This window comes from Lytechinus variegatus, chromosome 18, assembly GCF_018143015.1.
Source record: "Lytechinus variegatus isolate NC3 chromosome 18, Lvar_3.0, whole genome shotgun sequence".
In the NCBI taxonomy this organism is placed as follows: Eukaryota; Metazoa; Echinodermata; class Echinoidea; order Temnopleuroida; family Toxopneustidae; genus Lytechinus; species Lytechinus variegatus.
In genome coordinates this window covers 5,759,196-5,785,769 of record NC_054757.1, presented here as the reverse complement: position 1 = coordinate 5,785,769, position 26,574 = coordinate 5,759,196, and the positions used below count along the sequence as shown (strand labels likewise).

Sequence of the window (26,574 nt, the reverse complement as noted above, 5' to 3'; positions counted from 1 at the left end):
TCCATCAGAGGAATGATTCTGATCATAATGAAGTAGATTAAGACTTGCAATATGATTACAACTCTCTCTTTATTATGAAATTTCATTTGCTAGATAAAGCTGTATCGGTATTACGTAAAAAAAATCTTGCCCAGTGTATTGATAATCATTATGATCAAGTTGCTTGCTTGCCTGGCAGGTGTGAACTAGATAAATGAAACACCCACCAGGTAAGTGTTTCATGAAACTGATCATTAGTCAAGAGCAATTTTATGAATGATTGGTGAACATTTCTTATGCGTGAAGTAATCACCAATGAACATATCATTTACCACTGACAAGAAAGGATCACTAGTCATTCTTAAAGTCGTTCTTAACTTACAATCAGCTTTATGAAACGGGCCCCAGGTAGGTGTTTCATAAAGCTGTTCATTAAGTTTCGCATGACTTTACACACGACTGGAACATTTTTTTAGCTCATAACTCAATTATATAGGGATATCACATAGCACAAGAAAGGATCACCAGTCGTACATAAAGTCATTTGTATCTTACAAACAGCTGCATGAAACAAGTTTGAATTAAACCGGTTTTCAGCATATGGGTCATAGGCTTCAGTGGCTCTGGTCACGGCTACAAGTGTCCTATATGCTAGGTTTTTTTTAACCCCCCTTCCCCAGCCCCCCCCCCCCTAGAATTATTGATGAATGCAAGGGACATGCAGGTCCCATATTCAAAACAGGTGTTTGTAATATGATGTGTAATCTTCTATTTTTGTATTTCCCTCTAGGTGTTTCTAGTCATTGCCAAAATTTGTCTGGATATATAGTGTATATTTTGTATTCCTATTTGCCAATAAATTTGCAATCATGCACTTGAATTTTGAAATTCTTTGTAAATATATTTATGTAATTGCAGGCATCAAATGCCAAGTATTACATGTTACTCTAGGCATATTCACACTTGCAAAATCAGGAAAATTTTCTGATCGTTATTCCATGCATTTGAGTCTGCCAAGGCAGGGCAGGTTTTGTACTTAAAGGTCAAGTCTACCCCCAAAAAATGTAGCATTAAAATCAGAAAAATCTAATTTCCTTTAAAAAAATGGTGTGGATGGATTTTCATACAGTTGAGATTGATCGGATCAATCGTAGCTCTTTGTAAGATGGGGGCCTGCTAAATGATGCACAACAGACTATTGACAAGGGACATTAGAGGGGTACGCCAGGCTGAATATCATCTAAGTAAAATGGTGAAAATTTCATTAAAAATCTGCTAAAAAAAAAAAACTTGAATTTTACAAGTTTGTGTGAAAACAGTTTTTATACATGCACACCATCATTAATAATAGGTGGGCTGGTGATATCATTTCTCCCACTTATATTATTATTACATGAAGTCATAATTATTTCATATTTTCATTCATGAATATGTCTCCCTTGTAACAAAGTATGTTGCAGCAGTGATTATCTTACACATTAACTCTGTGGTTAATCAATTATTTAATTCCTGGTGGACAAAATTTGAATATCTAATAACTATAATTTCATATAAAATACAAAAGAATAAGTGGAGATAGGACATCATCACCTTGCTCATGAAGAAATGCAAAGAACTGTTTCACCAAAATAATGCAAAACTTTAACATGTCATAACTTTGTTATTTCTTGTCCGATTTAAGATGAAATCTCCAGGGTTTTGTTTGTCTGATTTTATTTTATCTGTTCAAAAAAATGTTATTTTCAGCCTGGAGGTAGATCTTTAACTGACAGTCTTTTCTTTTGGGAATAATGTGATCAAGGGATCATTTCCAATTCGTCTAACGCAGTGCCATTTCGTCCAATTGCCAACTTGTCTCCTATCATTTGGTCCATCAGTTCGTCCACTCACCACATGGTTTATTTTCATTTAGTCTAATGCCATTCTGTCTAATAACCAGTTGTATATATACCATTTGGTCTAATTGGACTAAGTGTTAAATTGTGCAACATGAATGAATATCGAATAGATATTAGACCAACTGGTTATGAGACAAAATGGTCATAGACGACATGGTGATTAGACGAAGTGATGATTGGACCAAATGGTTAATGGACCAAATGGTTGTTAGACGGAATGGCATTAGACTAAATGAATGTAGACCATGTGATGAGTGGACGAGTTGGCAGTAGACGAACTGGCAAATTACCTGAACAAGTACTTTGACTTCAAACTAGCAAAATACCAGGGGCCGATTGCACAAAATGGTCTTTCCAAGGACCGTCTTTCGTGTCGCCCATCTTTTATGATACGCTATGAACGGGGTGTTTCTGAAATTTATGATAAAGATTAAGATTCATTAACTTGCTTTTAAATCAAATTTTATAAAATTTCATGATATATCACATTTTATAAACAAATGTTTTATTTTAACGGACGAATGAAATATGTTTGCAGATAATTTATCTAAAATGCGTTTCACATGGCGCATCATAAAAGATGGTCCTTCATAAAAGATGGTCCTTGCAAAGACCCTTTCGTGCAATCGGCCCCAGGTATTTTCATGATTCTGCAGGTGTGAATAAGCTTTTGAGGTGTTGATTAGAGTGTGACATCAGTCAGAAAATATCCTTGTCAGTAATTTGATGTTTATTCTGTTCTATATAATATGTCAATGTAATTTGAGAGTTTTTTTATTAGATGAAGATGTGGAACGATGTGTAAATCTGGAAAGTTGACAAATAAATATACTGTATGTGAACATTAATTCCTGTTGTTTTTTTACATTTAATGACAGGTCAGTTTGTATGAAAATTAAACATGAGAATTATGGATTGATCAACGGAAATAGGCAAGCTCGGTTGAAGGCTTATACTAAACACTTTTCATGACTCCAATTATATCAAACACATTTTCTTAAAATTTTCTGCTTCTCTGAAATATGTAACTACAATCCAGTCTGTATTTGGTTTATGAGTCAAAGCAGGATCAGGACAACTACCCCCCGGACAATTACCCCTCGGACAACTACTCCCGGACAATTACCCCCGAGGCCAATTACCCCCCGGGCAAATACCCCGCCGTACAACTACCCCCGGGTAATTACCCCTGGGGGTAGTTGTCCGGGGGGGTAATTGTCCTCAGGGGTAATTGTCCTAGAACCAAAGCAATTTTCAGATTAGATAATGCAAAGCATGTGTGATTCAGCCTTTCCTCATAGAATTGGAACAGATGGGCATTTCATAAAATTTTTCGTAAGTTACGAGCGACTTTACGCACGACCTGTAACCCTTTCTCGTGGTCAATGATATAGGTACACCAGATTTTCATAGGTGTTGATTTAGCTCACGAGAAAGGGTCACCAATTGTTTGTATGTTGCTCGTAACTTACAGGCAGCTTTATGAAACACCCACCACATTTCTGAAATCCCGAGAGATTTTTTTTGGGCAGATATACATTTGTTTGTTTTGTTAAAATGTGGAACCAACATACCACTTGGGAAGGTACGGTAGTTTTTTTTTCAGTTTAGGTTAATTAAACCGGCTGTGATGTCAGAAATGACCCCCCCCCCCCCCCCCCAGGAAAAAAATGGGAAAGCTTTCCCACATTTGTCTATATTTTGTATAACATGTTTCTTGTTTGGGCATAAGACTTGAATAAAGCAGTGGAAAAAAATGAAATTGTTTAAATTTGACTAACAAATGGGATGTATAAAGTGGTGGTTTATCGATTGATAATTCGCTTGCGTGTACAGCAATACAGTTGATTGGGTCATTTAATCCGATATTTCAATTCATTGCATCTGGTGCTTTTAAGAAAAGGTGAATTGCCAATCGGTCTACACTCGACTTGTCTGCTTTCTACAAACAGTTGTCAACTAAATCATTTCGGCTAATTTAGCCTATTTACCATTATCTATAATTCCAGTAAGGCTATGCCAGAGCTGCCAATCTGAACAAGAACATTTCAGTATTTGAAGTTCAAGTCCACCCCAGAAAAATATTTATTTTAATTAATAGAGAAAAATCAAACAAGCATTGTGCTGAAAATTTCATCAAAATCAGATGTAAAATAAGAAAGTTAAGACATTTTAAACTTTTGCTTATTTTTCACAAAACAGTGATATGCACAGCTCAGTGACATGCAAATGAGAGAGTTGATGTCACTCACTGTTTTTGTTTTTTGAATTATACAATATTTCATTTTTTACGGATATGACAATTATGACCATCTTGTTTGAACCACAAACTGTTTAAACAATCAAATCCCACATGTTTAGGGAGGAATGAAACTTTGCTTACATGACATTGACAAAATTCAAATATTTCATATTTCATATAATAAAATACAAAAGAAATAGTGAGTGGGTGATGTCATCGGTCTCTTCATTTACATACTGACAAGGATGTGAATATATAATGGTTTTGTGAAAATAGGTGCAACTTCAAAATGTCACAACTTTATTTTACATCTGATTTTGATGAAATTTTCATTTATGCTTGTTGGATTTTTCTCATTTTATTCAAATTAACTTTTTGTTGGGGTGGACTTGTCCTTTAAAAACTCAATATCAGCATTTTGGTGGTGAGATGAGTATGCTTGAAGAAATACCACAGGACAACACAAACTAATGAAATTTTAGAAATCAGTATTTTTTTTAACTATCACATTCTTCTCATTTTTGAGTAAGAATGATTGAAAATCTGTATCATTTGGCAAGTCTGCTATATCCATTCCATATCCATTTGGTCTAACACCACTAAATGGTTAGATGAAATTTCAATTGAACGAAAAGTAAAAGATAATACGTGTATAAGTTGATAAAGTGGAAATTAAACTTGTGATTTGGCATAAGATAAAGAGGCCAAGTGAAGTGTAGATTATTCTAAACTCGGGATTGAATTAAACCCTGGTTTATATTTTTGGTTTAATTATGGAGAGCCAACTGTGGCACGAATCCCTATCATTACACCTCCAATTTATTAACTTGACACTCAAATTGTCTGTAAATGTCTGTGAATGATATCTGAAGTATTTTTCTTCATTATGAAAGCAAAAGGATACAAAATAGTTAACATAAGAAATATACAATATAAACAGAATTTTTGGCTCCCCATAATCTTAGTAGAGTTAGACAATGGTCCAAGTTAAACCCGACTTCAGAATACGGGCCAGAGTGTTTATTCCATTAAGTATAAGGCTATGTAGAAAGTAGACTAATTACTTAGTAGACCACCAGGGGAGGGTTTCATTAAGTATTTTTCATCTGACAAGTTGTCAGATCTAACAACTTTCCTTGATTATGATTGGCTGAGAAGTACCATTACCATTACTGCACCATCCCAAGTTTGCTCAATCTCAAGATTTTAGCCCGATCGGCCCTCTTCGCGATTAATCTCGAGATTCAAGAAACCCGTCTCAAAGAGCGATTACTGCTCGAGCGAGGCATCGTTGCATTGTGGTCTGACGCCGTGAATGAATAATCCCGAGTGTGTCTGCACCTGTGAATTAGCAGGATAATTCGTAAAATAGCGTGTTATTTTGCAAATAATCCCAAGTTGACTTGGGATTGCAATCTCGAGATTGATCCTACGAACTAGTGCGATACTTGCGTCTCCATTGCAAATAATCTCGAGATTGTTCAGATCGGGGTAATTTGCCGGATCAGAAATAGCGCGCTAATTTGAAAACTTGGGATGGTGCAGACGGCCCTAGTGTAAACTGTCTGATAAAATGTGTGATAAGTCCTTTCATGAAACACTCCCTTTTCGTAGAAAAAATAAACATAAAAGAAAGTAAACAAAGGCTCAATAACTGATTTCAACTCCATAGTTTCTTCCATCAGTGGAAACAATTACATTTAATAAACTTTTGTTGTCTTTTTCTTTTTTTCTTTAAGATATAAAATACAACATACAACATTGGCTCCAAATTCACAGCCAAGATACACATTCATTGCTAATTAGCTGTACATTATGTACATTTTTTTTCTTATTTTTTTTCATTTACGGTTTACCTTACACATTTCTTCTCTAAAATGAATTGAGTAAATACAACTCCCCTTCTAACGGCGAGTTTCTAAAAGAATACACAACTAAAATAGTAAGTAAATAAAATATGCAAGAGAAACTCTTATTCCCCACAATAAATAAAACAATGTAATATCCACTTACCAATAATAAAAGACAGATAAGTAGCCAATATTATTATTTGAAGGAAAACCAAGTTACACAAATATCATGCATCTAAATATCTTTGAAAGCCGATACATAAGTGCAGGTGATAAGTGATGAGTAACATATAAATAATTTACCCTCACTCTTCAATTCACAAATACCTTACTTTATTTTATGAATAACATAATAAAACTTGTTTTGAAAAGAGTTAACAAATCGTGAATCAATAACAACCTGTGTGTATTTTAACAAATCGTGAATCATTGTGGATAAATGTTACCCAATACTCAAAGAAGGAAATTTCTTTGAAATAACTATGGAATACATGTACAAATGAAGTTTTTTATCTTGAGAATCAAATGGCAGACAATTGGAATTAGAAGAGAGATAAATCATTTCATGCAAATTCAATTGAGATACCTTCATTATAAGCAGGAAAACCAAAATATAATTACCATGGTGATAATACATACATATCTGGGCATTTCCGCAAATTTATCAACATTTTTGTATGTTGTCGTCCTTCCCCCATTTTTCTCCTTACTTCAATTCATGAGCTACCCAAGTCATGATCGTTTGAGAGCACTGCAATTGTTCATTAGAACCAGATAACGGGGACAGATGATGTCAGGGAAGGTCCTACAGACAGAGGGTCGCATTTCATGGAATTGCTCATCTGTAAAGCGCTTAGAGACATTGTTCTGATAAAGCAGAATATTTTCATACCTGACAACCCTGAGGGCCAAGGAACTTATTACTAAAACATGCTTTTACTAGGAACATGTTTTAATTTCCTATTCAATACCAAACAATTTTTTATAGAAATAGGAACACATGGGTTAAAATGGCAATATTCTTCTTCCCAAAATAGGAATGTTCCTATTTAATAGGAACACTTGGCAGGTATGAATTACTGTTAACTCTTAAAGCAAAGGGTGGATAAGGTATGAATTACTTCTTCCCCATGGTGACCACACACTTCCAAGCCCATCACGTATCTGTAGTTTTAGTGAACAATTCTTTGCCCTGATCTTTTTTAGATAAGTTTTCAACAGTTGCTGCATCAATGACACCAGTTTTGGTTTAACAGGACCATTGGAGACATTGCATTCCGGCTTTATATCGATGCCTTCCATGGTCACGATGGTTCGATAAAGACCTGGGACCCGTTGCAGAAAGAGTTGCAATCAACCGCAACTCTAAAAATCATGCGCAACTTGATTTTCAACCAATTAACAGCGCGCATTTTTGAGTTGCGATTGATTTTTTGACTTGCGTTCAAACGCAACTCTTTCTGCAACGGGCCCCTGTTATAAATAACAAATAACAATTTCCATCACAATTTTACTATCAGCCAAGCAGATTAAAGGACTTCAGTAGATTTTAACTGTTTGTGTAAATTTGTTACTATAACAAGATTTATGAAACAGACTCTCTGCAGTGCAATCTTCCTCGTGTTTCTTACAAAATAATGCTATTCTTTGATGAAACTAAAAATCAAGATAGATGCAAACTTAACCGTTGATAAAAATCTTTTTGCATTTTTGTCATACTTGTTTCTCTCAGCTGATAATACCATGTAACAACATTCCAACTTCTCCATTATACTTCTGAACTCAAGAAACAAAACTTCAGATAATATTCTGCAATTCCTAATTTTTTTGGGGGTATTAAATAAATCTTTTTTGTAAACATATAATTGACTGTAACATGCAAAATCTTTTTTTCTTCATCACACCTTGATATGAAAGTATTGAAGCGTTCATTTCACATAAATTCATGTAATATTTAGAATATGAAAGAGGACTCAAAAGCGAGTTAAACTCGAGCTGAAAATTCTTTCAATATTCTCTTCCAAATACAGCCGCATCAAATGGGTGAATATATACAATTACATGCTAATCTCAAACAGAACTATAAATTGTAATGACATGCCTTGGAGGATAACTGATCAATATATTTCTGTGTCTCAACGAGCCGAGGTTTGAAGGGTACACGTCTTACAAGCCACCATAATCATCATTCTCAATAATAAACACACTCTTATGTACAAAACAATCCTATAGCAAATGGTAGAAATGCCTGCAAAGTCCTATTCAAAGCTCCAATCTCTCCGCCCAACTCTCCACCTTCACACGCTATCCCTTACAACAGGGTGACAGACTTTCAAGGATGGAATGGCACTTGGCTATCTCAACACATAAAAGGTATGAATGCTGTATCTGTTGCTATGTCAGACAAATCTTGGGTATTTCCAGTTCCCAGTGTCATCACTGGAAGTCAATGCACATACTTTAGAGTGCAGAAGTTCCATCATCGATGAACAGAGAAATGTAACATTAATAATCATCGATCAAAGACATCATGGATTTGATCATTCACAATCGTATGATGTACTGTCTGCCATTCCCCAAGTCTTGCTAAGTATTTCACAATACTTTTCCAACAGACCAATTTAACATCCCTGCCAACAATTCATGCCCAGATAGCGATAACATTCATGTTTACGGTTTTGAACACAACTCTATTCTCGACCTTATACCACATGCATTATTCCGATCCCATTCTACTATTCCCTCTTTAATCCAAAAGCATTTATAACAACAGTATCTCCACGTCGAATCTTACAAACTATGAGCTAGGCTCCTGACAAATGAAACAAACAAAATATCTTGTCCAACTTGACAATCTTATAAACTAAAAAGCTGAAGTATACAAGTAAAACTTGACCATGTTGACAACATAGAATCGAATCATTGCATGCTATGTACAGGAAAACATTGACATGGGGGTCAACGGTCACCCAAAAAAGAATATTTTTCAAACTTGCAATAGTGGGGAGATCTTGTGCATTGTATTAAACTTAACTCTATTGAATATGATTGTCTTTCACTACATCGTAGATATGTGGTAAGATTCTGCTAACAATATATCTTTTAAAAAGTTACAACCAATGAATTGTAATAATGATTGCATCTCTGTACTACAGGGTTCAGTGACTTGAACCTTACTACAAGGCAAATCTGAAACATTAGATAAGCTTGAACATTGCATTGAAATGAGTTTTTTCCTCAGGGATATCGCTACGAGCCCCTAAGTAAGTTTTGTTTCCTGCAATTACTTCTTCCCAATGGATCCGGAAGTTATGTACCAAAGGGTACTGGGCGGTTCCATACCCACCTCATGCTTCTACAACCTACATCCACTTCAAAAACTGCCTAATCCATGATTATTTGAGAGCATCACAGCTTTTCAAATGAATTAAAATAGAGATATAAATCCTTTCAGGAAGATCCCAGATGCATGGGTCGGACATAGATACTTCATGGCATTGCCCTATTGTGGTATGGTATCTCTAAATAGTCTTGTCTACAAAATACAAGAAAAGTAGTCTTCCTAATTTTGCAGATTTCTGTGGTGCATGGTCTCGGGCAGGTGCTCTTTCGCTAAAGCAGGATTGTTTGTGGACCTGGGTCCAGACCTGCCAACCATATTGGTGTAAGTTTTAGGAAATAGAGACATATAGAGTTGATTTTTCTAAATAAATTACGATTTTTGTAAAAAAAAAATATATTTTTCCTTATCAAAAACATATTTTTTAAAGAAAAAACGTACTGCCGTATTTTAGTTGCAAAAACGTACTAAATACGGCTAAAATGTACTGGTTGACAGGTCTGTGGGTCCTGTCTTATAAAGAGTTGTGTTTGATCTAATTAACCTCAACTATATGGAAATCCATCACGGTCATCGTTTTTTCTTTCCTACAGGGTATTTGCACAATGTCCAAAGAGGAACATACTAAAATATCAAGAAACTTTATAAAGGTATTAATATACATCACATACCGTATGGGCACTCGTATTCAACCCGGCATAATTCAAAGATTTGGAGAAATTCCCTCAAATATTTAGAAATAGGGAATTCATCCTAATTTCATACCTTTGTTATTTCCAGGGTAACCTGTTGTCGGTATTTTCTTTATTAATCTCAACTGTGCGCGGAGAATCGAATCATGCGGCGATGGCCTTTTGCACTGAATTGCACTAGTATTCAACCTAGTGATGAGAGAAAGCAAATCTCGAAAGGGTTTAGATTGCTAAACTAGATCAAGATCTATGTAAGTCTCTGGCTTTGACCAATTCCGTTTGGTCTCATCTAAAATGGTCTAGTCCATAGTCGTATGAGACAAGGGCAGATTAAGAGACAGGGCCATCTTTCATCGCTAGGTTGAATACTAGTGCCAAAAACCATCGCCGACAGGTCTGAAATTAAGGTAAATTCCATATTTCTATATATTTGAGGAAACTTTCCAAACAGGTTGAATACCAGTGCCCTTACGGTACATCATATCAAGAAAACATTTTGAACAAACTTGTATTTTCGATGCTGATGTTGCTGGCTTTCCATAGTTGTGGTTGATTGGATCACCTGCAACTCTTTGTAAGACAGGGTCCAGGTTGAAATTTTATCTCGATACATATTGGTTGAAAAAAAAGGTAGACCACTGAAAAATATTCAGAGTGAGAGCATAGTTATTTAGGTACGCATTAAATTTCAATTAGGGAGCATGAATTGGCCATTTGGCAGAATAAACAACGTAGTTATGAATGCAAGACCAAATGTGAAGTTCTGTGTTTTCATACATTGAGGTGTGTTTACACTTTAACAGGACCATCTGAAGAACAATGAGGGCCTAAAGAAGACAAATATAGATTATCTGTATATGAAATGATGGGTTAACCCTCACCTAGATTGCATCACAATAATACAAGTTGAAAATCAAATCAAAGTGTTTGGCAAAGAGAATTTATAAACAAACTCTTCATTTTGTGGTGATATTTACAATGATTTCCCTATATATTTACCAGCACATAATACTCATACGATGAGAAATATTTTTGGCGAACACTTGATTTAGGACGCAGATTGTTCAATCTTAATATTGGAAATGGAAATAAGTGGAAATAATATTGAAGCAGCATGTCATTCATACAAATAACACAATCAATAAAACCACTAAGGCAAAAAGAGTGTTTCGCAAAATTCAACTCACAGGCCTTAAACATTCAATGCACGCAGAACATGAAAATGCTGATATCTATAGTCAAACACAAGAAAAAAAGAAACTCAAAAGGATGTATTGGTTATGCAACATTGCTGCAAAATCACAAATCTATTGGACTTTAAAAGTTACAGCTTATATCAATCATAAGAGAATAAAACCCAAACAAATTGGATTATGTTAGAAAAGCTCTGCCACAGTTGGTGAAAAAGATAAACTTTCTTTTGCCTGTATAAAGCTGTGACACTATAGAGAAAATAGCTGGAGTTACTTGCAACCTCATCTGCAGAAACTGTGACACTATAGAGAAAATAGCTGGAGTTACTTGCAACCTCATCTGCAGAAACAGGTCATAAGTCTCAATAATCTTATTTCTGTGTGTACATCATGCCGCATGCAGAGGCATTTACACAAGCAGGGGGTTGTCCCATGATATAGAGGGGGTGATGCTTGTAGTCGTTGGGAGTGTGGTACACGAGGCAGCGATGAAAACGGCGACGGATCTCGACGGGGTACGGAGAGACGGACACTTGGTAAATGGCGAAGGAGGGTGGAAAGGGCGTGTATCATACAGTGTAGAGACTCTTTGCCATAGACCCGGTCTTCGTCATTGTGTCTTTATGTGCCTGGGGGTGAAAATTGTAATGAGATGTAGAGAGAGGAAAAGAGAGAAAGAGGGAGAGAAAAGAGAGTGATAAAGAAAGAGAACGAGGAAGAGAGACAATGGAGAGAATAAAATATGAACACTGCATTCAACAAGATTTGATAAATAAAAACGGACCTGTTAGAAAAATTTGAATAAAATGTGAGGAATGCTCTTTGAGTATTACATATACACTTTGTATTTGATTCGTTCTTGAAATCACATCTGATCACATCATTTTATCCAGCAAATCATTAACCAACTTTCGATCCATGTACTCAGACATCACGGCCCGTATTCTGAAGTCAGGTCTAACTTAAACTCGGGTTTAAAATTGTGGTTAAGTATGGGAAGCCAAAAGAATCTTTTTTTTTTGAAGTTGAACGTTTCTCATGTTTACTGTGCTCTTTCCTGATTCATCGATGGAGAAGACAATCATCTCTTTATACTTCCTAGACAATTATGAATGATTTGAGAGCCAAATGAGTTGAAATATATCTGTACCATTAGTGATTTATGTAACAATTGGCTATCCATACTTAAACCACAAATTTAAACCTGAGTTTAAGTTAAACCTGCTATCAGAATACGCGCCATGGTATTCAGACTAAACAGATGCTAAAGACTCCTCAAAAGAAACGAGTCTGCAACATTTCACCTAGAGCTTCTCAGAAAAATATTAAGGCTCTCTCTCCACCCCTCCCCCATCTTTTTATGTCCACAAGTGAATGCAAACTTTTGTCAGAGGGTTCGTGATTCACGTTTATTGCCATGATTTGGAGCCAAGGTTTCTCTAAATCAACTAACGTATTTCAACATTCTCTGAATCAGGCACATTTCATGCTTGAAATCTATTCAACCCATGATTTCGATTCTGGTTCAAATCCAGCTTTATGAAAATTTGGTAATAAAAATTGACAAGTATCATGAAAATGGCCCTGGCTAGCACATGACTTCACCCTTGTAAAGAGAGGAAGGATGGCTTTCTTCAAATTGAACAGACTTACCTCAAAACCTATTGTGTATTTGTGTGGGAGACCTAACCTATCTTTGAATTTTCGTCTGAAAAGAGAGAAAATAAAAAAATAAAAACAGTTATTCAAAGGCATGAAATGCAATGACTGATACAGTGTTTTAAGAATCTTGTTATCAATTGCAAGTCATTTTCAGGTCCCAAAATAGGTGAATTGCCAATTCGTCTTCTGCAATCTCGTCCACATGGTCTAATTTCATTTAGTCTAATGCCATTCCATCCATCAACATTTCGTCCAACACCCATTTGGTCCAATCATCACTTTGTCTAATCACCATTTCGTCTTACAACCAGTTGGTCTAATATCCATTTTATTTTCATTCATTTTGCATAATTAACACTTAATCCAATTTCACCAAATGGTATTTGGACTCAATGGCTATTGGACCAACTGGTTATTAGATGAAATGGTGAGTGGATGATTTGGCAATTGGACCATGTGGATAGTGGACAAACTGATGGTAGACCAAATAATAGTAGAGGTTGGCAATTGGACGGATTGAAAATTAATAAATAAATCATAACCCCAAAATATATTATAAGTTTCACAAGTGATTGCCAGCTTGTAATTGATAGCTGTCTACTTCTTCTACTGACAACTATATTTGATTTTCTTCAGTTAAAATTGTTCTATCACTTGTAAATATGTGACTGAAACTTGTGATTGATTGCAAAAACTTCTAGCAGCAACACCCCCTTAGATCTATGAATAAAAATCATTTACAATACATTAAAAATAGTTTAATCATTGCACTTAGAGAATGTACATTTATTCCCAGTTTGTGAAGCTAAAAAAAGTGGTCTAATAGCATAAATTCAACTAAATCACCTATGTGAGACATCATTTGACATTCAATACAAGTAATTGATAGATTCAAAGCAAAACAATATTTCACAATGATCACAGCCTGACTCCTGTGATTTTGCAGTTTCTTGCATAGAATGTACGGACAGATTGCGTACACATTCATAGGAATGGAAATCTTGCAAGTTCTTCACGAAAGTGGCTTTGAGCGAGATCCACGTACAAGACATTAAGTTTGTATTTTATAATACAAGATAATAATATATTCAAGCCATTACGAACCAATTTTACTTAAAGAAATGTTACCGGTGTTCCAATTTTGAGTCTTAACGTCAATACATAGTCATTTTCATTCTAGCTGCCAAAGTAATTAAGTATGCAAAGTGCAACCTCTCCCACTCCTTTACATCATAATTAAGACTGACTCATACGATTTTAATAAGTGTGAACTCACCCTATATTGGTTATTGAGTCTTCTTTCCGCCAGTCCCCTGTCCACATTGCGATCTTATTTCCTTTACTTCTAATGTTGACAACTGCACCGTTGACTAAATCTGAGTCATCATCGAAGCTCTCTCCTATCATTAGCAACATCTGAGGTATGAAAAAGAAAGGGAAAACTTCAGTTATTAATTGATAAGACCACAGGAAATAGAGTAATAATGATGATGCACAGCATTTGTATAGCGCCATATATATATAAAAGGCGCATTGGAGGAGCCAGCCAATCTGGGTCGCCAAGGAGGGTGCGCACACAGAACTGTGACCCCCAGTTCTCTCCTGATAACTGGTTGGTGAATGCAGGTGGACCACTACACCCGGGTTTCCCCCTACTCTTATTCGAATAGTGCAGTGGGTTCTTATCGTGCAACGCTGGTGATTCTCCTTTACATGGGGTCACCATTAAAAGTCCTATCCGAGGGACGGAGTGTTTTCCACTGTAACATAGCCCGGGGTGGACTCGAACCCGCAATCTTTGGTTCGACGGGTAGACGCTTTACCGACTGAGCCAACTTCGCTCTTAAATAATATATCTGTTAAGCAGTATGAACAAAATTAAAAGTGCATTCCCTAAACCAAGTTAAAACGGTCATGAGAATAGAATCAATAAACATCAATTCAATGTTCCATCACAATAGTTAAGTCTCCAAAACTTTGAAAAAATGTGTTTTACAGAAATTGCCCTTGATAAAAATGAAAAAGTGATAAAAAAGTGAAACAAACAAAATTCAAAACATTGGTTTTATAGCCGTGGTTTATAGCATTTGCATGATTTTCCCTTAATTTAGCACACCATAAGAAGAGTCCAATGTAGCATGTGCTCTTTCATTACAGACTGCTAAGTTCACACATATTGCTTTCGTATGAAACCAAAGTTGATACTAATTAAAAGGATCGTTTCACTTTGCGAGCAGCTGATTTAAAAAATTCTCAAAGTGAGATGAAACATACGTAGGAGTGCCTGTATTTGTCCTCAAAAACCCTGAAACAGACCACAATACAGGAAGAAAAAAAACTTAATTTAGATACAAGCAGCAATTTATTAGCCTGATTTTGAGAACCATCTGGTAGACGGGTTAGCTTATGACCAGTTTTATCCAAATTCAAAAAGTCTGTTGGATGTGTTGATTGCTTCTGCTGTGTGTCTCCTATACACACACTATTCTTAGCTGCACTGTACATTCAGTGTATACCTTGTACACACTGTATGTAGGTCATGCTGTGTTCATCTAGAGTTAATGTGTTGTGTTGCACAGATTTGCTGTATACACATAGTCATTGAAACCAACTCCCAATTATTTTAAAACATTGGTTTACATCTCCAAAGTTTGAAATACATGTAGTTCCTGTAGATACAATACTTTGAAACTTTTGGGATGGTATTTTTACACTATAAGCCTGATGTTTAGCCCATTTTTAAGAACCAAAATGAGAATATTTTTAAAATCAAAACAAAGTGAAATGATCACTATAAATGAACAGTGGTCTAAAATCATAACAGCAACCTTAAAATTCAGTCTCCTGTGACCATAAAGCATGCGTTCATTATAAGACTCTTTATTTTAAAATTATCATTTATTTGGAAATTAAAAAAAAAACACTTTAATGGCTGAAATACATGTAATCAATATGTGAAATCTGCATAAACTGTAGATCCAACCAAAGGTTTCATAATCCTTATTGCAATGCAAGCCACCACCTTAATTTTTTTTTTAACATTCACAGCTAGAATAATTGTATACAGTTGAGGCCAGAAGTTTACATACACCCATGGAATTCAGTGAAATTTGTTCACTTGTCAAACATCGTACAATTTATTTTACTAGAAATCTTCGGAAATAAAAATGCTACCATGACGAATTTGGTATCAAATCTAAGGACATATCATGCTTTTTAACATGATTGGGATTAACCCTATCTATGCCGCGGTATTTTGGGAGTTCATATGGAGATCTCGGCCGTCGACCGCGTGATCGCGTGATCGCGCCGAAAATTGGCACGCGGGTTGCCTGGGACATGATCTACAATATTGTATAGTAATTTATTTCATGCGAATTGCTTTTAAAAAATTATGCCAATTTATGCGTAATTAGTATGCGAAATCATACTTTTTCCTCTAACTCCATAAATAAAGCTCCAAATGTACAAATTTTTGGTATAGAAACTCTTTGTGGTGTTCTCAGCAAGTGTACATGAGAAAAATTGCAATATCAAATTATTTTCTTATGTATTATATTGTTTTTTGCAATTTCTTATGTATTTCTTTGATTTTTTTACCTTTCATTTTTCATTGTTTTTTCAATGAAATTTGTGGGGGACTCTTCTGTGATCATAAAAAGCATAAAATAATAAATTTAGACCAGCAAAACTAAAAAAAATCATGCATTTATGAATTTTGGTTGAAAACACAATTTGCATTGACTTTGTACACGAAATCACGTTTTTGAGCAATTTTCGGTCTGACATGCATTTACATAATGTTGCATAATTTCGGAACCACGTACCCGGGAGACGCAAAATTGGTCTCAAAAGTTGCGCAAGACTTAAAAGTAAAATGACAGTGAGCAGCGCGGTCAAAAAATTTCGTGCTGCAAAAATATCGCCCGATTCGTTGAGGGGGGCCTCCAAGGCCCCCCCCCTAGATAGGGTTAAAGTATATTTCAGGTGAAATTTTCTTTTGAAGGAAAAACTTAATATTCATGCCAAATGTATGCTATTGTTTGTTATTATATTTTCAAACGTCATTTTATAGAAATATATAAAATCAAATCTATGATTCACATTACATCTTCTCTCATGATAAGTCACCACTGAACAAAAAATTGTAATCCGAAATGTTTGTGTTGAAGTAACTAGCGCAAGTATGAAAAGTTTTCGTCAAGTTCTTATTTTTAGTTTTTCTAAAATATGAAAAAAAAATGACACCTAAATATTTTTCAGCTCCTGATGACAAACCGATGTGATGAACGGGCATGACATTCTTATTTGTTTGATATCAAATTCGTCATGATAGCACAAACATTTCATAAGATACAGTAAATTTTATGATCTTTGACAAGTGTCAACTTTTGCTTGAATTTCCTGGGTGTATATGAAATTCTGGCCTCAACTGTATCTCTAATAGATCTAGATAATTGAATCTTACCGTTTCTAACCAGCATCTGTCTATGTCTTGTGATTTTGATTTGCGATCGAAACCTATCAGCCACCTGCCACCATCTTTGTTCTTGTCGTCTTCCCACATTGGTTTCACACCATCCTGGGTGGGGGTGGGGGAGGGGAGGAGAAACATGAAGGGATACATAGATTTGGAACTGATTAGAATGACAAACCATTGAAGCAGCAAAGACAACTACATCAGGGGCCCGTTGCATAAAACTTTTTACCTGAGAAAACTCAGGTTGTTTTTACCAGAGTTTTTTCCCTGTGTTAAAGTCAATGGCAGAAATCGGACTAACCTTAGTTTTCAGTTTTTACCAGAGTTTTCTCAGGTAAAAAGTTTTATGCAACAGGCCCCTGGACGACACCATAAGTGGATTATATGATGGAAAATTACCATCTTTATGTACATGTACATAGAGCTAAAGCCGGGGTAATATTAATAATAACAACGCGGCTCGGAATAGAATATTTCTAGATGGCGCTATATAAATGCCTATTATTTATTATTATCATTATGTATCCTTCAGCATTCTTTTGTTCAAAATAAAGTTCTACCGTGTTGTGCTTTTAAAGCATTACAGTAAGTAAGAGATTGTCGCAGAGGATTGCCCAACCATGACCTCTCGGTGACAATATTTGCTCAGTGACAATTGCTCAGGGCTTTATTTTGTGTATAGGTTTAGGGTTGCGAGGGTGAGGGTTAAGTTTAGGTTAGGGTATACTGTTAAATCTAGTCATTTGATTAGTGGAGAAGATACTGTATATCAACTAGGACTTGTTTCGACCCTCTTGTAAATCGTACAACAAAATCAATTTCATGATTAGTTACAATACAAAGATTTGGCCCAAAGAACATAAAATGTCCTTATATTTCATATATAAGGGGGATATTTGTGTCATTTAATTCACTGTGTTATTCCATGAGATGAAGAATCATATATTTTTTAAAGAAAACTGGAGGAAAATATTACTTTCTTACCTTAAATAATGAGTAGTCGCATCCTGACGCTAATCCACTTGCAACTTGAATGTAATTATAAAGTCTGGAGAAAGAGACAAAAGAAGTAATCAAATACATTTGATATCATTAAAAAAAAATCATATTCTGAGAATGAGAATAAGTGTAAACTTGCTTAAATCAGTAAGTAAAAGCAATTATGTATACCTCTTTGAAATCAAATTTCTCTAAAGTTGAACAAATTTCTTTGGTCTTAAAAAGATTTAAGCGAGGCAAAATTTACCATCATTCAACCAAAATACATACATGAGATTTTTAAATAAACTTTGTGGAGCACCTCTGGCAGTCCCCCTGCAACACATTATTCAATAGCAGCAGTGCTAACTTTAAAGATGAGCATTTTTTTTCAGAAAGCCAGAAAAACATTCATTGGATAAAAGAATTGAAGTTAATCAACCTCAAAAAACCTTTGACCTTGACCATGATATGACCTGAAACTCATACAAGGTGATCAATGATACTTAATTACCCTTCTGTATGTCCAAGTTTCATGAAAAGGGTCCACATACTGTCAAATTTGTTCAAAAACTTAGCCTTGGTTAAAATGTCTACATGTACATTGATACCCTAAACATGGTAAATCTTAATTCATCCAAAGCTTTGACCTAAGTAATATCACCTGAAACTCATGCAAGGTTAACAAAGATCCTTGATTACCCTTTTGTCAATGTTTCACGAAATAGGTCCATATGTTTTAAGTTATTTTTCAAAAACTTAGATTGCTTGAGTTTTCAATGTTCACAACACCAACGTCGGAAAAACAGAGCCTGAAGTCTCGCTCTGCTTTGCAGGTGAGACATTACCAAAAAATAAAACAAACTGTAATAAAACAAATTATTTGTTGTACAAAATCAATGATTACAAAGGCCACTCGTCTACGGAAACGGCACTTGTGATTTCCCTTGTATATATGGTTTAAAACATGTTCACAGGGGCATCACCGGAGCATGTCTAGAGCCTTGTCACAAATAGGGGCGCAATTTCATTCAATGCTTCTAAAAAAAAAACAAGTAGAAAAATGCAAGTCTCAAATGCAAGCATCTTTTTTTTTTTAAATAAACTTGCAATTTTTTTTTCAAGTTGCAGTAAACTTCTAGATCACCTGCCTAGTATAATATTCTTGTTCCCTTCAGTCATCTTTCTCCATTATGCAGTGGAACCCAATACAGTGTCCGGTAATACCAAGCTTAGTGAATTGTGGGGCTTATTTGTACGATTGATCTAAAGGCCTGGTCACACCGCCTGAGCGTTTTTGGAGCGGTCGTGGAGAGAAAAAAATCATCACCGCTCGCTACCGTTCACCATTTTCGATTTCGATTGTTTTTTTTTTGTTTTCGATTTTTTCCCCCAAGTTTGTGAGCGAAATTCGATCCTCTCTCCCTACCGCTCCAACAACGCTCGGGCGGTGTGACCAGGCCTTTACACGACAATCAACGCAATCAATCACAGTAATCAGCCCCACTATTAATCGCTCAGCTTTGTGTCAAGGGCCACTGCAGACCACTTTACCCAGGGTGCTACATACGCACTTGCTCGATTGCCCAGGACAAGTAAATGATAGAGTCGGCAAGTGTTTTGAAGTGAAGACCAAAACATTGGGCAGGCGAAATTCTCACAGAAGAATGACCAAAATGAGGGTCGATATGATATTGACCCTAATTTTGGTCATGGCAATGACAAAGTATATCAGTTTATGTCAAAAGAGAGATAAAGGTCAATGGTTTATAAAACCGCAATACTTTCTTTGAAGAGGTAAAAAAAAAAATTTCAATGATTTTTGGAGCAAGTGAAATAGATTTTTGGGCAAGTATATTTGATCTAAAAATTTACTTGCCCAACTGGGCAAGTGCTTCTAAAATGTTATGTAGCACCCTGCTTTACTATCGATGGCCATACTGGGTGGGGGGAAGGAGGGAGGTTTCGGCTTCCAAAGAAGAACAAGGTACTTCCAGTCGGATTAGAGCCATGTGTGGTGCTAGGTCAGCAGATGAATGATCTTTTCCTGGCCTGGCCATACTAGAAGCCCCCCTCCCCCAACTAAAATTGCCATTATTAAAAAAGGAGCCCAAAGAGAATTGGAGGTCTATGGATACTTACGACCAGAAATCTTCTACTGTATCAAAGGCTGTGACAATTCTAAGGTTTTCTGTCCATGATTTGGCTTTGTCATTCTTGAAGAACCACATAGACCATCTCCTCTGTAAGGGATGTTTGATAAGACTTTCTGGATCTACGGCTTGTAGGTCGCTATGGAGATCTTTTTCATGTTGCTGCAGATGCTTTACACCCTTTCCATCTTTATTAATATCCTGTGAGAGTTTCAGAGAGAGAAAGAGAATTGACACCAACAACATCACACCAGCATTATCTATGTAATTAAAAATAAATTCCAGTTGCAACGATTTCAAAATGAGTTCGTACAAAATCCAATAAAATGACTACCCAAGCTTCTGTTTCGTATATGTGCTACAGGATTCTGGGAGAGATTGTGCAATTACTGAGAAACAAGCAATAATAGAACAGAGAGATTATCCGAGTAGTGAATCTTCACTGCGATCGCTTTTAGCTTAGATTTCATGATTTCACAAAGTTGGTTTAACAGAGTTATTCATGAAATCAGTGATGAGACTTGTGATTGGTTTGCATCATTACCACATCATCACCATCATCATCATCACCATCATCATCATCATCATCATCATCATGATACATCATCAGCATCATCCCTGCCACCTAATCATCATACTCATTAAAGATGCTTCCTAAAGGAAGTTTAAACCTCTTATGTACAGATCCAAGTTCTGTCTCTCTTTAGATGATAATCATGATTATGATGATCATCATCATCACCAATATCCTCTTCCCCACTCTAATCCTGTCCTGAGCACTTTCAATCTTTAAACCTGTTTGAAGAAGTGGAAAATGTTTAGATAACTGCTATTTATGGTTTGTATCATCATTCATCACCATCATCATTATCACCAACATTTCATCACCATCATCATCACTGAAATAAATGCCATATTCTTCAAAATTCAAATCCTAATCATATTCACATTGCAGATTTGCCACTAAATATTTGTTAAATTTCTCCAATCTTATGACTGACATAAGATACAATCTCTTAAATACTTCTTTTTCTCCACATTACTCATCAGCGTGGTTTCCTAAATTTTAACAAAATTTGAGTTTACCAAATTCTATTTTTTATATGCATATTAATTTCAAAATGCACAAGTTTGCATATATAATGTATGATATATATGCCTCTGTTTCTGTTTTCATATTTTCACTTTCCATTACATCCCTCTTCTACCTCCAGCTTTCACCATACTCTCCCTTCATCTCATATAACTTCTCTACCTACCTAATAATACTAGGCCTACCATTTAAAATTCAAATTTAAATATTGCCTAGAGATTTACTTCCAATCTTGGATAAAAATGCTTAGGCCCTACACGGAGAACGAGAATGGTCAGATGACTTCCACTATTGGCTTGTATCATCACCATCTTCATCATCACCATCAATCTCCATCACCAATGATATCAGGGACAGTATGAGTAGGATGGGGGGGTCGGGTGTCCGGACACTTTATCTTTTTGAAGCCTTCTTTTTTGTCTGTGGATTACACTAAAAATATGAATTCATTCCTTGTAATCATCTTCTATTTTGTTCTTTATAATATTTCCTAACATTTTGTACTAAAAATTGATGAAACTTCGCTTGTAAATTTTTCCAAATGACTTAAAAAACTGATCATCCGGACACACAACAACTGGGTATATAACCACCACCAGGGCTCGAATTAAGAATTTAAAGGGGCAAAGGCCATTTTTTTAAAGGGCACTTAAGGGAAAGGGCCCGGGGGGGCCACTTACATTGACGAATGGATACCATGCGCGACCAAAAAAACACGTAAAAAGGATGTCCTTTTCACGATAGGGCACGTTACGTACGTAACGTGAAAAGGGTGTCAAAAACACAAAAATAATGAAAAAAGGGTATCTATTTCGCTAGTAAAATTACGTGTTTAGGGTCGAATTTGCGGGAATGATAAAACAAAATTAAAATGTTTTATAAAGGATGTCCTTTTTGCCCCAACACTTCGTGTTTAGAGTCCTATTTGCGCGAGGTGTCGAAAGTGGGGTCGTACTTAACCAAATAAGGTAAAGCCGGCGACCGAAGGACCCGTAACAATAAAACATTCCTGTACTTGTTTAGGGGTTCATTTCAGGGAATATTTGCCAAGAGTATCGTTTTGTTTCCAAAACTTGTTAAAAGGGTAGGGTTTCACACGCCAATACTTGTTAAGGGGTGCATTTTCAGAATATGGAAATTACGTGTTTAGGGTGCCTTTCGAGACCCCATGGTCGCGCATGGTATCCACTCGTGAATGGAACTGGCCCCCCGGGGGAAAGGGCAGGCAGTTTTCACTTTATGGGACATCCAAGGCCACCAAAAAAGGGGCATCAATAATAAATGCATTTTTCAATGGGGCACATGCACTGGATTACCGCAGGGCACCAAGGCCACAGCAAAAAAGGGCAGTTATTTTGGCCTTAAGTCTACAAATATTTGAAAGGGCATCAAGGCCATTTCTGAGGGCATCTAAGGCCATGGCCTTGGATTAATTCGAGCCCTGCACCACCATCATCATAACATTCCTTTTTCTCATCATCATCATCTTAATCTCCCAGTAACTTATCACCAGCATCCTCTTCATCATTATGATGCCAGCTTAGCATTAGCCTTAATATTTTTAACCTACTTTTAATGCATGTTACTTTATCACTTGCCAAAAGTTGGAATAGAAAGAACAGGATTAGGAATAGGATTGGGATTCATGTAATGGAAGGAAACTGAACTCTCTCAAGACGGCCAGCTTAACTGACAAATGTCAACTTAAATTTCCACTTTTTTGTTTCAGCATGTTCATGATGTTCAGGATGCTCTAACGTCACAAGTGTTACTTCATTCTCTAAACCCGTCTCCTGTTTTGGGGGTAATGAAAGCGTGGATTTGGGGGAAGACTGCAACAGCCACACAAAAACTTGGCTCCACAGCTCAGCCTCAGCACAACACACGAAATTCACTCCACTCCGACCTCCAGCAATTCAATGTACGTGGCTGCACAATGGCAATGCACATGTTTCACTCAACTCAGGCATAGCAGCGCAAGACAACCGGCGAAATTATCACCGCGAGCCTCTTTACTCTTTCGCTTATATCTCATAAAATAATAAAAACCTCGACCATACACAGTGGAAACGTAGCATATGATATCAGGAAGCGATCATTAATCGTTAACTCAGTTAAATGGTACAGAAATGCAAGAAAATTACCTCGAGATTGACATGCTTTGCTATATTCACGGAAGCCATTTTCCTTATGTTCCAATTTTGGCCTTCTGTCGTAATGTCACGTGGTACAATCAGGTGGAAATAGAATTGATAAAGTGACCACCAAGTAGAACACAAACGTCACACAAATTTGTCTTGGGGATCGTGCCTAATCATCGATGGCGGAGGAGTGCAAAAGAAAAAACAAAAACAAATAGGGCCGGGGGGGGGGTAGTGTGTCAGATCTGCTGTATTTTCAAATAAACAAAACAAAATGAATCGACTATAAGTAGAATTGCGCATATGCACATCGCATGCAAATGACAAAGCCGATAATGTCATATATGTATCCATAGGCAATTAGGCCTACACAATATTTAATTTTTCAGATTTAACAAGAATGGACCTGTTGATTGAATCACAATCTTACAATAACATGACAATGCCATATGCCAGGAATCAAACTCCATATCATGGTTTAAAAAAAAGGATCATTCATAATTCAAAAAATTGAGGGGCAAAATATAATGTGTACATCCGCCGGAAACTTCCATATCATATGAGTTGCAAGTGAAGCGAGGGAGCATTAAAAAATGACATTTAAAATTAACTGATTTTATGACAGATTTTAAAATATCAAGAAAATTTCCTCATAGTTTTACCCAGGTAAGCCCTAGTTAAAATTTCTATGCCATTTCTTTTTCTTCCTCATTAAGTTGGGGGCGGGGCAGGGTTTAGCAGCCCCCATCTGTACACCACAGGGGCGGATCCATGCAGCCTTCGCCAAGAGTGGGGGGGAATATTTTTCAGCCACATTTTTCCCGATCGGTCACTCGAAGTTGATTTTTTTTTGTTTCTTTAATTTGTTTGTTTCTTTGAAGGGGTAGTCCTTAATTAGTTACTTCTAAGCTTTATTCTTATTAATCAACATAAATTAATTCTCATTTGAGTAGTGCCAGTTCGAAAGGCGAGCTATGTTTATATTTCATGTATTTTGTCCAAAAATTTAAACATTCTGGGCAATGTTTGTAATCCTAAACAATGATGAGCAAAAATACGTTTTGATCTGATCAATAAAAGGATCTGTTATCGGCTGCTTGTTAGCCATCAAGAAGACGTTACATATTTCAACAATCAAATAATGCCAGCGCGATGCGCAAGCTGTAAATTTTGACATTTCTACCTCAGTGAAGAATGGAAATTATTCTAAACACTTTTTGTAATCGATAAAAGGGGAAGTATAACAATTGATGAGGGTGCGAAGCACGAGCGGAAAATTTAAGATTTACACCTAAAAGTGTATATCTTTTCATGTTTTGTAAATCATGAAAAATGGCTTGGAAATCTTCCTACATCAATAATGCGAGCGCAAAGCGCGCCACCTATAGAATCTGGTCATTCTAAATACCTGTTTTATATCATGAAAATCAATAATGCGAGGCTTGATATATTTTCGATCTGAAAAGGGGTCACTTTAAGCTCTGTATTTCAAGCATATTGTAGGAAAATTGTGAGGCGGATATGGATCACGTTTTAAAAAGGCTGACTCATGCATGTTACATAACTATTAATTTGAGTTTTGACATAATATGACCGGGACATTCTAAGAACATGATGTCATTTTGTGATGACTATCTTTCTATTTCTCTTCCTAAGCGCGAGATGAAACTTGTCGATATTCCATTCTGAAACTGGGGACAGTTTGATTATTAAATTAATATCTTATTTATTAATCTAATTAGCCTAATTAGAGCGCGACTTTTGTCATGGTCTGAAAACAGGGCCCCGTCTAATAAAGAGTTGCGATGGATCTTATCAACCACAACTATGGACGGCCAGCAACATCAAGATCTAAAACGCATGTTTGTTCAAAATATTTTCTAGATCTGATGTAAAATAATAAATTTACTGTTTTCTTGAAAATTCAGGGTGCTTTTTATTTGCTTACAAAGAAAATTGTGCAAATTTCCTGGAAAAAATGTGACATTGCTGGATTTCCATACAGTTGAGATTGATTGGATCAATCATAACTATTTTTTAAGGTCAAGTCCACCCCTGGAAAATGCTGACTTGAATGAATAGCGAAAAATCAAACCAGCATAGTGCTGAAAATTCTATCAAAATCGGATGGAAAATAAGACAGTTATGACATTTTGAAGTTTCGCTTATTTTTCACAAATAGTGATATGCATAACTCAGTGACATGCAAATGAGTCAGTCGATGATGTCCATCACTCATTTCTTTTGTTTTTTAATGTTTGAATTATACAATATTTCATTTTTTATAGGTTTGACAATAAGGACCAACTTGACTGAGCCATATAGTATTAAACAATGCTAATTCCACATGTTCAGGGAGGAATTAATCGTTGTATCACTTGACAATGATGAGGAGAAAATGAGAATATTTCATATTTCATATAATAAATACAAAAGAAATAGTGAGTGGATGACGTCATAGTCTCCTCATTTGCATACCGACCAAGTGCATATATATAGTAACTGTTTTGTGAAATTAAGCAAAACTTTAAAATGTCATAACTTTCTTATTTTACATCCGATTTTGATGAAATTTTCAGTGTTATGCTTGTTGGATTTTTCTCTTTTTATTTCAATCAATTTTTTTGGGGGGTGGACTTGTCCTTTAAGACAGGGCCCTGAACATTTTAAAGCACTTTTGTAATTATGAATACCATAAATACGATGCATGAGATGAGTTGATTTATTTTCAACAATCAATGCAAGTGCAAATCGCGAGCCGAAATTTTTGATGAACTGCCATGAAATTAGGATTTTAGGTAATTGTTATATATTTAAAATTTAGATATAACTCACCCATCAAAATTCGGCGTGCATCGCTATATGGTACGTTT

At 35.9% G+C, this 26,574-nt stretch overlaps 1 protein-coding gene across 2 annotated transcripts; it reads right to left on the bottom strand.

Annotated features, from left to right (window-relative positions):
* Nucleotides 1-9,902: 9,902 nt before the first annotated feature.
* On the bottom strand, nt 9,903-23,807 carry LOC121431587 (eukaryotic translation initiation factor 4E-like). Of its 2 annotated transcripts, XR_005972140.1 has the most exons (8): nt 23,705-23,807; nt 20,457-20,668; nt 18,321-18,384; nt 17,325-17,438; nt 14,133-14,272; nt 12,848-12,902; nt 11,530-11,823; nt 9,903-11,475 (listed from the first exon to the last, which is right to left on the bottom strand). XR_005972140.1 is itself a non-coding variant. In XM_041629134.1 (7 exons), the coding sequence occupies exons 1-7, from the start codon at nt 23,741-23,743 to the stop codon at nt 11,764-11,766; spliced, it is 684 nt and encodes a 227-aa protein (XP_041485068.1). In that variant the 5' UTR covers nt 23,744-23,807; the 3' UTR covers nt 9,903-11,763. The 2 variants fall into 2 exon arrangements, 1 of the variants encoding a protein (XP_041485068.1); XM_041629134.1 differs by having other exon boundaries at nt 9,903-11,823.
* Between the last annotated feature and the right edge of the window lie 2,767 nt (nt 23,808-26,574).